This window comes from Arachis duranensis, chromosome 6, assembly GCF_000817695.3.
Source record: "Arachis duranensis cultivar V14167 chromosome 6, aradu.V14167.gnm2.J7QH, whole genome shotgun sequence".
Taxonomy (NCBI): domain Eukaryota; kingdom Viridiplantae; phylum Streptophyta; class Magnoliopsida; order Fabales; family Fabaceae; genus Arachis; species Arachis duranensis.
In genome coordinates this window covers 107640354-107656386 of record NC_029777.3, presented here as the reverse complement: position 1 = coordinate 107656386, position 16033 = coordinate 107640354, and the positions used below count along the sequence as shown (strand labels likewise).

The 16033-nt window shown below is 30.2% G+C and overlaps 2 protein-coding genes across 3 annotated transcripts; both read right to left on the bottom strand.

Moving 5' to 3' along the window:
* Positions 1-1125: 1125 nt before the first annotated feature.
* Positions 1126-5134, bottom strand: LOC107495612 (uncharacterized). Its single transcript, XM_052251301.1, is given in 3 exon segments — positions 1126-1505; positions 2576-4624; positions 4626-5134. Coding segments are annotated over 2 exon segments (852 nt in total). The 5' UTR covers positions 5025-5134; the 3' UTR covers positions 1126-1505; positions 2576-4171.
* A 5683-nt stretch (positions 5135-10817) lies between these two features.
* LOC107495532 (uncharacterized) lies at positions 10818-15699 on the bottom strand. 2 transcript variants are annotated; one of them, XM_052262775.1, is made up of 8 exons: positions 15671-15699; positions 14684-14775; positions 13213-13346; positions 12483-12587; positions 11776-11990; positions 11532-11595; positions 11361-11459; positions 10818-11108 (listed from the first exon to the last, which is right to left on the bottom strand). In XM_052262775.1, exons 3-8 carry the CDS (start codon positions 13336-13338, stop codon positions 10941-10943), a joined length of 777 nt encoding a protein of 258 aa, XP_052118735.1. In that variant the 5' UTR covers positions 13339-13346; positions 14684-14775; positions 15671-15699; the 3' UTR covers positions 10818-10940. The 2 variants fall into 2 exon arrangements, with proteins under 2 accessions (XP_052118735.1, XP_052118734.1); XM_052262774.1 differs by having other exon boundaries at positions 14684-14784; positions 15671-15694.
* Between the last annotated feature and the right edge of the window lie 334 nt (positions 15700-16033).

Here is a 16033-nt window from a genome sequence, read left to right as displayed (position 1 = left end):
TAATTTTAAATTCATAGTAGCAAATATTGGCATAAAATAATTTTAATAACTAAAATGACTTTCTCTTGATTAGGTTTTTATCCCTGTATCTGAAACTACTAACGAAGGTCATGAACACTGGTACCTCGTAGTGATTGATCGTGTTAAAAGACAAATTATTTTGCTAGACCCATTTCCCATTGAGAAACAATTCAAGCGAAAGAGGACAGCCTTGAAATTAGTAACTATATTTTCCTTTTTTTTTTTGTTAATTATCTACATATATGACTAAAAAGGCAAACTCTAACATAGACATAAACATGCCATTTATTTGGACGAGGTATTGGAAGATGTTTATTCTATGACTTTAAGACCACTCCAAATCTAATTTCTTCACAATTTGAATTTGAAGAGCCAGAAGGCCTTCCCACCCTCAAAACTGGATCGTAAGATCGTATAATTAGTAGTTATTGATATGAAATTATGCAATTATATAATACTCTAATATAGCTTTCTCGATATGTAGGAATGACGCGGGTGTGTGGATTGCAAGTTGGATGATAGCTTGTTTTAAAAATGATAATTTTAACATCAAGGTAATATTATGCACTAATCTTTTCCTTCGTTCTTTCTTTTATATTTAGGTAGTTAAGCCTAATGTCACTCGTGTCAAAGAATCATAATATGATAAGCTATCGTGTCAAAGAATCATAATATGATAAGCTATAGAGTCAAAAAAAATGCCATTGAAAATCTTAATAAGCTGTATGATAATCATCATCGTGATGATTATGAATTTCCACAAAATTAGATTTATAACATTTTCTTTTTTACAAGATTAGGTTTTAAATAAAACCCTGTTGCTTGCTTTTCTCATTCGGAGTCTGAAATATTGATGTCATAGATATTTCCCAATTTTGTTAAATGATCAATTAGTAGAACAACCACGTGGATTATTATAGTTTGTGTTTTCCAATATCGCATTATTTGCACGCTAGTAGTATATATTATACTTTTTTTTTAACTTTTCATTCATATGGTTAAGTGTTTTGGCCTTATTTAAACTTGAAACGGAAATTGTGTGATTTATGAACCTGATATTGTTAATTCAACTATTGTCATTTTCATTAAAAAAAAAATGGTGCATGGCTAAAGTCATATGCATCTCCTCCTCTTCTCACTAACGATTTCAGACTACTACAAGTTGGAGACTCACTTGTTTACACTTTACAGTGCTTGTAGGTACCTTGTAATATATAAATTCTTTGTTATTTCAAATGAAGTAAAAATACAAAAGCACATAAACTCACTTGCACATAAGCACATTTCCTCAGGCAACTCAGTTAGACCCCTACAATCAGATAACAACAATTCTGCACAGGTATGCTTGCTTCAACTGCGGTGGCACTATTACTTGAACTCTCATCTGATCTTTTTCCAGTAGCCTTGGGTTCGGAAGCCACAACATTACCATTATAATCAACCAGCACAACCTGAACCAGGAATCCTGGAGAAGGCAATTTCCTCTGCCAGAAGATAATTTTATTGAAAAGTTAACAAACTAGTTTCAGTTTCCTGAGAGTCACCATTGTGTACTATTACTTACAACACCAACTCTTGACAACAGAATTTACAGGAACTGGGTCAAATCTATAGATCCTTTTTGTTTTTAAGGATAAAAGAAGAGGCATATTTGAGATAAAGCTAGAAATTTACATTTAGTATAAGTGGATGACAAAAGAACAATTTGGACCCAAAAAGTTAGAGAATAAGGCAAATGTATCCTACTGTAAATTATGCACTTAAGATGTTAGTGTGTTACACATTATTAAGCTTGGCATGTGCATATCATTTGAAAGGATTTGGTTGCACACTGTTTCCTTTAACCTATTCTAACCATTGAAGAGGTGAACTAACTTCATACTCATTAAAGATTGAGTTCATCCTACAAAACTACCAAGTATGAGCTCGGACGGTGTCTAAGGGGGCTAGGTCAACTTGACAAAAATACACATTTCTAGTAGTTTTGATAACCCAATTTTTGGTTGGTATCAAGTTAGTTTATATATTCATTGTTAGAAATTGTAGTTTATTTATTTAAAATTAATATAATTTCTAACTATTCCTATTCAATATAAATAACAATTCAGATTAATACATAGCAAATAAAAGAAAAGGAAGGTGAGACTCAAAAAACTAAAAGGTGACTTACCAAGCATGATCATGCCTATTAAATCTAGTTTATATCATGTATATCAATTATGTTTACATGTCAGTATATTAATTTTGAATTGATTATAATTGATGTTAATAATTTAAAAGGCTTATAAAATCCAACAAAGTAGCTTGTTTGTTTTTTCTTCCCTTTCTTTTTTATTGAAACCATCAAACTAGATATTAACAACTCCATATGACTGCAGTTAGAAAATGTAGAAAGGAGAAAAAAATTACAAGACGAGCCAAAATAGTGAAAACTATAATTTCAGACAAAAGCATCAAATAAACACATCACATCTATCATGGTTCTAGATAATTAATATTTAATATAAAAGTTACAGTACTTGCATGAACCAAACACTATAAGAAGTGTACTCACAGTAGCTGTCCACCACTCTTGCAAATTAGACATGTGTGCTTTGTGACTTCTTTTGGTGAATTTACAGGATATTTCTTTTGCAACACACTTGCATCCGTATCAACTCCATCCTGAAGCTAATGCCAAGGGTAATGTAAGCAAGGAGCCAAGCACTATGACACAAATGAATACTAACAATACAGACATCAATGATTTCACATGATTATCGTTTTAGACTGTTTTGCCACTTGTGATTTACAAATTATGAGCTATTTTAACAAGGTGCCAATTGCCATGCCAGAACATGGATAATTAACAGTCATCAGTTTAGCATGGTTTCACAAATAGATCTAAATTATGAGCTTGAAATAGTCTGCAAAGTCTTTCTACTAAATCCAAACTGCAATGAAAAGAATCAATTATTGAGGCCTTAAACCCACAAACAACTATGAAATAATGTGTTTATAATATAATCCAACAAGAACAATTTAGCCCTCACATGTTTACATATTTTCCACAATCACATATGCTAATTTGACAAGAAAACCCAACACCATCAGAAACCAGAAAGAAGGGTAAGAGATGTTTGAAGGTAAAAATAATAATAGAGTCAAGTAGGAAAACAAATATATCCCAAGTCCTATGATAAATTCAAGAGTATCATAAGCTTCTTTAATCCTCTCAATCTGTAAAAAGAAGTCAGCAAGAGTAATAGATTTTCCATTTTCCAATATTCTTGGAGCTCAAGAAATGAAAACTAGAAGCCAATATGCAAGATATCGAAGACAATAATTTCAGAGATATACTTAGGCAAAATAGGAGGTAGTAGAATTTCAAGCTAAACTTTGATAAGCCTTTTACTTTAAAGTAAGGGACCATTCGTCTCATAATTTCTATGGAGTTATCTGACAATATGAAATCTAAACAACTTAAAAGAGTTTTCTGAACTGAGAAAACAATATTTTGATTCTCCTTCTCACAAATCAATCTAAAGCTCAATTATAGGAATATTGGGTAGTAGCAATAGCAAGTTATAAAATGATCAAAACAGAACGCAAAAAGAATAACAAAACAAATTTTGCTTGATACAAAATCTGCCAGAGGACTCAACAAATGAAAACAACACATGGCAGCCACCAAGAGTTAAATCAAGCAGTGAAATCTAACAGTAAATCCTAACAATAACCTTAAGCAGCCTTCTTACTTTTCTTGGCCCTCACTTTCTTTTCAAATCAGCTTCTTCTGACTTCAATAGAGATAGTTTCTTCTTGGTATTCTTCCCCTTCTTTCCTGAATCTCCATCCTCAACAGATAATTCACTATTCTGACTCTTCTTGATGGAATTTTCCTTCATCACTTTCGCAGATTTATCCTGTTTACCTCTTCTCTTAACAGATTTTTTCAATTCTTTGACACTGCTCAACTCACTCAATGCCCCTTTCTTCCTCTTCTTATTCGCCAATTCTCCACTACCTTTTCCAGCATCCTTTAAATCTTCCTCCATAACAACACCACCACCATCATCCTCACTACCTGCCACATCTTCAACATTATCCTCACCAACTTCGCTATCCATGTATCTAACTTCATGAATCCTCCCCTTCTTCTTCTTCTTCTTCACCGCTTCGCGCCACTATGGTCTTCGCCCTCTTCCTCCTCCTCCTCCTCCATCGTCTGCTTCTCTTTCTCCGCCTCCTCAACCTTACTTCCCTCAATCCTCAACTTCACCTCCGGAACAGCCTGGAAAACAGGCAGCGCCAGCGACTCGTAAAGCTTAACATGCAAGGACCTCACATTCGCCCACTTCTTCGGCACAACCTCAACAACCCCCTCAATGGCAGCCATCATATTCTCAACAATCTGCTCGCTCTCCATGGAAACCTTGGCAACCTTCACAACACAACAAGTCCCCGTTCCAAGAAACAGAAGCGCCGACGAACACGCCTTATCCACCTGCTCCTTCCAATTCTTCTTAATCAAGTCCACCTGCACCGGCACCTTCTTCTTCTTAAAGAATTTCTTCCCCAACAGCCTGGGCATCAAAGGCACCACTCTCTTATCAGCGAAAAAAAAGATCATATGAATCACAGAGCTTCCGCTTCGCCTCAAAAGGGCGGTAATCGGAGGCCAGCTTCGACAACCTGAGGACCTTGGAAACGGCGACGTTATCGGCCTTGATCTTCTTTTGAGCTTCTTGTTTAGTGAGTTTGGATTTGGACCTGTCGTCGATGATGAGGCAAGTTTCGTTGAAGGGAGAGAGGAGAGAGTGGGGTAAAGGGACCTTGTAAGAGTTAACGCGGGATTTGTGAGGGATGGTTTTCAGAGTGACGACTAAGTAAACGAATTCTTCGTCGGCGTCGAAGAGTTTGGGTTTGTGAGACTCGGAATTGGAATCTCGCCACTTCAGGAGAGCCTCCACGGCGTTCTTCACCGTCTCGGTGGGTATTCTTGGAGAGGCTGCAGAAACCATTTCGGAGAGAAGAGGAAGAAGGAGAATGGGTGCGGGGCGGGTAATTAGGGTTTTGGATTTTTGCCTTTGAGGGTTTAGAGGGGTTTGATTTGATCTGATAGTGTCGGAGTCTGAGCTGTTTTTTTTTTTTTAAGAACAAATTAATTTTTCTCAGTTTACTGGAAAACAATTTGGGGGGAAAAGGGATTAAGATAAACATTTATTTATAAAGTAATTATTTATAAATATTATATAAATTTATTTATTTATTTTTTAACAGTGTTTAATTTAAAGTAAAGATAAAATATTATATTCAAAGTATAATTCTAAATTTTATATTTAATTTTTAAATTATCTGTAATTTTTTTTTTAATTATTTATTTATACTTTTATTATATTTTTTCATTGTATCACACACTATTATTTTTTCTTATTATTATTTTCTATATACATGATTGTCATTGTCTTACCCTAATTGTTATATTGTCTTGTTCTCCTTTTTTTATTTTCTTTTTCTCCTCTCACCTTCTCTTTAATTATCATCAAGTATCATATCACAATTTTATATCTTGTCTACCACTTTGATCTATAATCATTGGTTTTGTTAACTTTTATGAGTTGTTAAAGTGTTATTAAAAGAATTTATTTTTGTCGTTAATTATTTTTTATATGATGGATGAAATGGTGTAATACATTGATATGAGTTAAAATGGGTGTATTTCACAAGTGTGATGTATAATATAAATCGTTACTCACGATTTGCATAACAAAAAAAATTGTTATTCACGATTTCATAAATCACATTTTTTTTAATTAAAAAATTAAAATAGTGACTCAGGATTTCTTTTTTTTTTGTCTTATTGAAATCGTAACCTACGATTTCTATTAACTTTTTTTTATTTTTTGTCTTATTTGAAATCGTTACTCACGATTTCTTTTATCTCATATCAGTGCATTACACCAAAATATCATAATATTAATGAAAAACACCCATAACAACACAATATAAAAAAAAAATTAGCCTATTTTTGTGTCTTTTAAATATCTAGATATATAAAAATAATAATTTTTTCTTGATGTGCGTGTTAAATAATTTTATTAATCAATTAAAAAAAATTAAGACATAAAGTATTAAAAGTTGTTGTTCAAATTATCAAAATTTAATGTTAGTAGCCTTAAAAAATAGTATCAAAATATATTATTTTTAACTGATATAATAAAAATAGTATATTATTGTAAATATTTAACTAATAATTATAAATTAAAATTAAAATTTAATATAATACCTTAGAATAGAAGATTGTCACTACTTTTCATATTTGACTGCTATTATATAAGTTTTATGTTTGTTTTATTGTGCACATTAATTAAACTATATTTTATTATTTCACATTGTATGTTTTGAAATAATGTGATCGTACTATAAGAATGACTAGCGACTCAACAGGTACTACCATGCCTGTTCAGCCGCTCTTCTATTGGGTTAAAAAAATATTTTATATTTTTATTTTTAAAATTATAAATGATGAGATTAAAAAATAAATAAATTTATATTATTACTATGTTTGACAGATTTAAGATAAAGATTTACTAATACTATTTACAAATTCGTTATTTATATATTAAATTTATTTATTTTTTCAATCCTATTTAATTTGGAATAAATTTAAAAATTTATATTCATATTCAAAACACTCTTTTAGAAAATACATAATTTTAATAGATAAAAAATTATTTTTTTAATCTTATATTATACATCTTTAATTATATTAAATTTTATTATTATTTTAAAATTATTAATTTTTATTTTGCTTATATCTTCTCATCATACTATACACTATTATTTTCTCTTATTATTTTTTTATATGTATAATTATTATTGTCTTGCCGTCACTATTATGTTGCCTTGTTTTATTGTCCTTCCTTATATTTTCTTCTTCTGTTAATCCCAATCGCAATCAGTTACCACTATATCATTATCGCAGATCTCATTTTTATTTATCACTTTGATTCATACATATCCAGTGTTAACTTTTGAATTATTAAAGATTTGTTAAAAGAATTATTTTTTTTTTGATTTAGATATCTAAATGTATAACGATTATATAAATACTTATTTTTCATACTTACTTGTTAAGTCATGTTTTATCAGTTTTTTTAATATATAGAATAATTGAATTTAAATTAATTTAGATATAATACTAAAATCATTACGTTGTTACTATGTGTAACAAAGAAGATATAAATTTATAAATATTTGTAAATTTATTTATTTCTCAATTATAAATTTATAAAATTTATATTTAAATCACTCTTTCTCTCCTATAATTTTAATAGCTAAAAAAATTATGTCTTATAATTTTATATTCAACATTTTAAATTATCTTTAGTTTTATTATTCTTTTAGAATTTTTAACTTTTAGTTTTATTATTCTTTTTTCTTACCATTATATATCTATCTACGTATGTCTCACTACCATTCTTTTATTAGCTTGTTCTCTCTTCTTTCTTCCGTTTTTTATTCATCTTCTGTTCAATGGCTGTTAGTTACTATCATATATTAGTTCATAATTATTACACTCAAAAGTGAATACTAATTTAAAAATAAAATTAAAAAAAATCTCATAACTCTTATGTGAATCATCTACACTCCTATAAATGTAACGAATGAGTAAATTTAACTCTTTTTTATTATGAGTATTTTTTATTATCTAATGCATACAAAGTCATATATTTTCATTTATGATAAAAGTTAAAAATTAAAGTTAAATGACATTAATACTTTGATTTAATAAAATTAAAATAAAATACAAAAATAAAGATAAAAACTAAAAAAATAGATGACTCTAGAGAAGGATAATGTTAAATTTTATGTCATTATCTGAATCTACCCATAAACGAATTTGTGTCCGAATTAATTCGATTCCACTATCTAAACTCGTATGAGTTTACGAGTTAATTCAAGAGTTTGACAACAATGAAAAAGATTAAAATACTTTCCATTCTATATATTGATTAAGTATTATAATGGTTAATTCAAAGGTTTAATAATTTAAACTATGTAACTAAATGGCATATATATTAAAATAAAATTTAATTTTCCCTCAACAGAGATAACAATAATGTACTTTTTCTATTTTATTTTCAAAATATAACATTACTTACCCTTTAAGCTTTAGCATAAAATACAAATTTTTTCTTTAAAATATAAAAATATTATAATTTTGTCACCTCACTTAATAACAAAACCGCTATTAATTAATCGGTTTTTTAGATGATTCGATCATTTTAGACTCCATATATTATTGCAAAACAAACTTATCCACGGCACACAATATTTACACATCTACTACAACATTATTGTCATTCAAGTTCAATCCAAGTTCAATTAAGTAGACTAAACACGAACAAAAATCACTCTCATTAAAAAAACGTGATTATACACGCTTTACGTTGTCCTCGCCGTCATCTTTTTTTCGCGTTTTTCCTCCTTCTTCTCTTCTTTCTTTTTAACATTTCTTCTTCTTGATGTATTCTTTTATCGTTATTCTTTTATTGCTGGATTTTTTTCTTTTCCTCCTCTACACCTTGGTGATTTTGCAGCATTAAACTCTCTTGTTTGACGTTCATCCAAAAGAACTTCATCCCTGCATATGTATGTAGACAGAATTACTCTTAGAATCGATTCTTGTAAAAAATAGATCTCTTCTTTTTGTTTTCAGAAGTCCAAAACCGCAACTCTCCTCCGATCAGTTAAGTGGCACCCCCATGATAAATTATTCAAACTTCTATTAAGTACCAATTTATTTGTCATTCAAGTTAACCAATCTACCTCTGGGAGGCAATCTAAAGCATTTTGCAGCATTCTTGATGAAGAAAAGCCACTCCAAATTGGTCAGCCAACAAAAGCAGCTGGAGCAACAATGCGCCAGAATCAATAATTTTGTCATTCAATTCACCATCGTATAAGAAGTCAAGCATTGCCATGAAAGCTTCTGCCGGTACATCCTTTAGAGTAATCTCTGAGGTCATGCTTTCACTCACTCCATTTGTGAAAATATGGAAAAATGATGAAATACTTTATATTGGGAACATACCAAAATGTGAAACACTATCACTACCAAACATTAAATAAACATTGCTTGCAGTAGAAGAAATTTAATTCCCATACCGATATAAGTTGAAATCCCTGTTTCTGTACAGCATCCTGCCTTGCATTGAATTACTCAGACACAATACATTGCATGTTGAAACAATTTATAGTTGTATTGAGGAATTAATTGGTTGGTCTCACAAGTAAAAAAGATCTGTCCAATGGCATCCTAGAGTAATGACTTATTTTTTATAATTACATTTGTATAATAGTTTAGGCATACTGTCATTTTGATCGAATCATTGTTAGCATATATGTCAAGAATTTAAATATTGAAAGATAATAGCCAAATACACTACAATATGATTGAGATAATATTTTAAAAGTGTTACCTATAAAAAAAAAAGTTGTCTTTGATCTATAGCAATGTTTTGAGACTTGAGGCAACACTTTTAGGGGACCTGCCGATGTAGTCGTTGTCTTAGATCGAAGCAATACTTTTTTGCTTCAAAAGCAATGCTTCTAAAAAGAATTCTTCAGAAGGGTTGCTTATTCTTTAAAATAGACAACACTTTACCCGTACTCTTTTAGCTGTCATGCTTCAACTATTAGCAAAAAGTGTTGTCTCTTCCTTTGAATATACAACACGTTAAAATGTTGCCTATTGTTTAGAATATATAACACGTTGAAATATTGCCTATTTATTTGAATTTGCAACCCTTAAAAGTATTGCCTATTCTTCTAAATAAGTAAATATACAACCCTTAAAAGGTTGTCTTTTTGGCTAAAAATAAGGGTTATTTTTGCAGTGAAAATACAAAAAAAACGTATAATCATTTTAATTATTAAATAAATTTGTACACAATAAAATTCATAAGAGATAAAATCTTAATAGCTAATAAAGTTCTAATTAAAATAAATATTAAAAAGTTCAACTAGCATTTTAAATACATATATTCATGTTTGCCAATGTCATAACAATTTGCTGAAAACAAAAGATTGTTGCTGGAGGCAAAGATTCTAACTTAGTTGAATGCTCATTAGATATGGTAGACCTCCGTGATTTTGATTGTCTAAAGAATTACAAACATATACTTGATTAAAGTACTCCTGATTTTTAGAAGTCAAGTATTGATGTACACTCAGAGATCTACCTAGGAAATGAGCAACCCTACATGACCAATTCGTACTCTTATGATATACTTATATAAAAATATATTTCAAGTGATGTTGAACAAACATCTCTCACTAAATACAAAAGATCTTTAGCCATTACAAGATGATCATTAATTAATAATTTAATATCTTTTTTTTTTATACATAAAAGTTAATTCTATTTAAAATTATCATTAAATTATATAATAGTATTGCATTTTTTTGTAAGCCGCCGGTAGAATTTGAATGTTCGCGGGTTAAAAACGGATAGAGGATTGAAATATTCTCAACGCGCGAGTAAGATTAAGAGGGTAGGATTAAGATTGGCTCCAAAACCTACCCTACCCTATCCTACCCATTGTCACTCCTTGGCCAATATATTACCAATTTACTTTTACTTTGTTGATTGAAATCGACAAAGTTTGTCGATTAGGAGGTAGTTTTTAAAGCAATTTGAAATTTATGTTTATTAGAGAATGCAATGCAATTAAGTTGATATTTTATCTAGCCGTACTATTTGAACTTGGAAACTACTAAGAAAATAAATGGTCATCACTTAGAAAAGCTATTGAGAAACAAGTCACTTAAAATATACCAAAAAAACATGTTCATTATTGTCTGTTAAATCCATAATCAATTTAAATATAAAAATAGCAAGAGCATTATTCATAAAAGTGTATTTTGATAGATTAATCCATGGCATCTGAAGATGTATCATTGTATATATCGGCGTCAGTATCAGTGGTACTAAAGCTAGTATCGCTAGATACTTCATCGGATCCCTCATTCGGAGTGATGGGAATCCATTCGCGAAATTCCTCAATAAGATCGGGATGGCCCCGCAAAAGTGTAGCAACCTGCATGTATAGCAACAACAATGTGATGTGTGTATGTATATGTTGAAACCAAATAATCACAGTATAAACTTAAGTGCAGTTAACTTCACGTGAAGTTTGATACGTGAGAGTCGTTAAATGATTTGACAAGTTTAACTATATTGTTATATTGTCATCTAATAACGCTCGGCTATTAACTTCACATTAAGTTGACTGTACTTGAATTTTCACCAATAATCACAATACAATAGGAATAATGGACACATCACTAACGTCGGAACTTAGTTGGATGATAGACTTTCTTCCATCTTTGTACTTGTCCACCTTATCCTTTAGCGACTCACAAATCTCCATATCGCACTTAAACCGATCCTATATGCATCATCAACACACAAATGTTATTTATACAATTCAATTAAACACAGGATTTGACTTCGGAGTTACCTTGATCTTTTTCCAAATCTTCCAAACTTTATAGGGGCCTGTACATCCACCAAGCTTAGTCGACCTTCATTAATAAAAAAATATTTTATAAAGTATTACGAGCAATATATATTGGATAATTTTATACACTATAAATAAAAAAGGGGTATATGACTATGACGTGACTAATTAAAACAAAACTAAGACATCACTAACTCCTTACTACTTGAATGATGTTTAAAGAAAAAAAAAAATAGAGAATAACCTTTTCAACCAGTCCCAATCTTCAGCATCACTATCTGTATCAATATCAGTATCCGTAGATACTTCATCATCGCCCTCATCCTGTAGATCACGGTTCTCCAAATGTGTTGCTGCCAAGTGGTGCGAGAGTAACGTACATGAATCTTGACGAGTACGGGGAATCCATTTGTTAAACTGGTCAATAAGATCTGGATGGCCTCGCATAAGTATAGCAGCCTACATTCGAAAAAATATTATTTGTTCACCAAATATTTTTTATATTCGTATAAAAATACAATTATTAATTAATTATATGTTTAAATTAATATCTTGCAACTTTAAATTTCAATTATTCATGCAAAATACAACAAAATAAACGAATTATGATCATATAATTAACAACGAGTATATCATTTTTAACTTGATAAAAGATATTTAAGATGAACCGGTTAGTAATAATTCTTTTTTATAAGTAGTAGAACATGTTTTAATAAAAACAGTTTAATTTAATTTAATTTAATTAATTTAAATATAATAAATTTATACCAAAATTCGATGGATTCAACCGATTTTTCCACTCCAGAAAAAATGAATTAAGGTATATAGTTTTTTTGGGAGATAATAGTTTTTTTCTGATTTATTTGGAAAATTTTCCTTCCCACTATGTATGCATTGTTGAAACCAAACAATCAAGACAGAAACAATAAGAACAATAGAGACATCACTAACATCTGAGCTCAGTTGGGTGATAGACTTTCTTCCGGTCCTGTACTTAAATACTTTGTTTAGAAGCGAGCTGTAAATATCCAAATCCAAATTGTATTTGAATCGGGCCTGCAAGAATGACGAATAAACCCCAATTGAAATTAATTAGAAAAAAAAAATCTATATTCTGTCGACTTTACATAGATGGATATATTTAAATTATAAAACTTTTAAACTTTAACATTTGGATAGGATATAATTCAATGTTTGAAAAAATTAATTATAAGAAATTTTTAAATTATAAAATTTAGATAGAATATAAATCAATTCTAACAAAATTACAATGGTTTGAATCTGATTGGATTAAAAAATGAATTCAAATCGATGTAGTACATATGCAATTTAAAATAAGAGTTAAACCGATATGATTCAAATAGTAACAGATTATATTGCCATTTATACAAACTAGAGTGCAAAATATTATCTTATCTTATTGGGAGTGCAATATCTTGTTTGCAAATATACGTTTAAAGTTAGAAACTTATCAAGTGAGCAAACGAGATAACAATGTGAAAAAATATTAGATTTATTTTATTTATATAAAAAAATTTCCAATTTAAATATATGAATACATAAAACAACCATAAATATCTAATTTCTAAATAAAAATAATCATATATTAAATGAATTCAAATAATATGAAGGAGGTGGCCGGGATTTTGGTTTAGGGTTTAGGATTTTGATATTTAGTTACCTTGATGTTTCTGAAAAGTTTAAGGCGTTGTATAACCGCATCAAGCTTGCTTTTGTTGTATGGACGTGTATTGGGTTTAAATCTTGGCCGTACTACACCCGGACGTGGTGCACGTTCCTTCTTCATTATTAACCCTATTGAAAAATATTAACAATTATCACATGATTAAAAGAAATAGAAACAAACCTGTAACGAAACAACTCACTAAGCCAAATTAAAAGCAACTATATCCTATTGTTATATGAATCGGAAAACATGCATGAAATAAACTGATGAATAGCAACAATACAGTTTTACCAATAACAAGGGGGATTCAAGGAAACAAAGAAAGAAAGAAAAAACTCATACTTGAGTTATCGGTAGAAATTCTGGCTTAGCTTTTTCCGATTGTGAAAAGATGCTATTTATAGTCCTCCTTTAGCAATGAAACTTTTGAGAGGAGAGAACTTTCCATAAACACTCGAAACAAAATTCTTCTTTGAAAATAGACTATCGTACTATAGGAAAGAGAATTAGGGTTTGTTTGGATAAATTTAAAAAAAAAATTTTGAGTGATTTTTTTTAAAAGATCTTTCAAAAAAATCTTATAAAATAATAAAAGTAATTTAAAAAGAATTATTTATCAATTATATTTAAATATAACAGTATAAAAATTATCGTTTGATTATTTTTATATGAAAAATTTTTTTTAAACAAATATAAATTATAACTTCTAAAAGATATATTCTGTTTGTTTCTTTAGTGTTTTTACTTTTACGATTAAAATTTGTCAAACACACTAAAAAAATATCGTCAAAAGATCTTTTTCAATAATTTAATGACACTTAAACAAATTCTTAGTCTATTTTTTTTTGTCAATTTAATTTTCAAACTTATCTTGTTCTATTTTAAATAAAATAATTTAGAATTCTATCCTAACTTTCTCAAATTTAAAACTCATTTGTAATTTTTAAAGAAATCTCCAACTAGCATTAATGCTATTTTAAATTTAAAAAGTTCACAGGTGAAAGTGAAACCGTCAAACAACAATTAGGTTGATATATAAGATTGCAACAAAAGTCATTCAGAGTTGGAAAAAATTGTGGAGAATCAAACAAGCCCCTGACATTAAAATTAATTATTGATCGACCATGGCAGTTAATTTAATTCAATTCAATGAGAATATCAATCATGAATCAAACACTGCTTTGGAAGAAGACCAGCAAAAGCATAAGTTCATTTGAGTTCATGAATTCAACAAATAATATATCTAGATAAATTGCTAAGAGTTGCTATCTAATTCCCCCAACTGTTATGGACCTAATGCTCGTTGCTGAAGAATTGCTTGCTTGGTAGTATATATTTCTGACCTACCAAGTTATCATTGAAGGATTCACCCAGTGAGACCTTTGAAGGTATTACTATTATACACACGCACACACACACACAAAAAGAAACGGGTTGTGTTGGTTGGGAGTTGGTTCATGCTTACCTCTATGGAGCTACCATAACTTGCAGGAGATAGAGGTTGCAGTCCATGGTTATTCTGATTTCTCTCATTTGTTTAATTTACTCAACTATCAACTGCATTATCTAGATTAGGGGTGCACATGGCCGGGTGAAGCCGAGTTTGATGGGACCCAGACCCGACTCGAAATATACACCGGGTCTATTTATTAGACCCGAACCCGACCCTGGATCCGATGAAACCAATACACTTTCGGGCCACAATTATACCGGGTGAAAACCGGGCCGTTAACATTACATTATGTTGATACCTTCTTGTAAGCTAGCATATAAAAATATTCAAATTTTCAAGACTCAAACCATTATTTAACATGGTAAAATTCACTTAGAAAAATATAACAAGAATCAACCCTTCTTTAAAATTAAAGCATAACCACGATCAATACTAAAGCAAAACCACAATCAATACTAATATTGTCTAATAATATCAAATATTTAAATATATAAATAACACAATAGTATGCATTAGTCTAAAGTCTTATGCATTCTAAACATAAAACATTAACTTATAGTCTTATAATGACTAATAACACAAAATATTAAGGTTTACAATACTTAAATTCCACATAAAAATAGACATGATGCATCACTAATAACACAAAATATTAATTGTGTATGATGACCGGGCCACCGGGCCGACTTCGGGTGACCCGAGTTATGGCCCGGACCCGACCCGAAATAATGACCGGGTCTATTTTTGATACCCTAACCCGGCCCTAAACCCGATGAAATCACACTAAATTAGCCCCTAAAGTGTTCGGGTCCGGGCCGGACCTTCGGACCGGACCGGGTCTGTGCACCCCTAATCTAGATGACCGCATAATGAGTCCTTCAACCAGAAAAATGAATTTCAAAAACAAAACTAACCTCTGATGGAAGATTAATGCCCAAATTACCACCACATAGGATAATAGCACCAGCTTCTGGTAGAATCTCATAAAAACGGACCCACCTATGCTTGAATAAAACACTTAGGGAGAAAGACGCCTAATTAAAAATTTGAAAGAAAAAAAAAATCCGATTATTAATAAGTGATTTTGTATCACAAACAGCCACATTGAAACCATAATCTGAGATGAAAATCTAATCTAAGATTCAACAGAAGAGGGGTTATTAAAGATTACTTAGGTATTGGCTGCTTAAAGAATTTTTTGGAACAAAACCACAAAGCCAACATAAGCATAAAAGAAAGGGCCTATACTTATGTCTTTGGTAATTCATATATACTCATTAAACCTTTCTGAGTTCGGATGTATAATTTTGTTGTTTGCTTTAGATTTCATTTATATTATTTGGATAAATTCTAAAATTAATA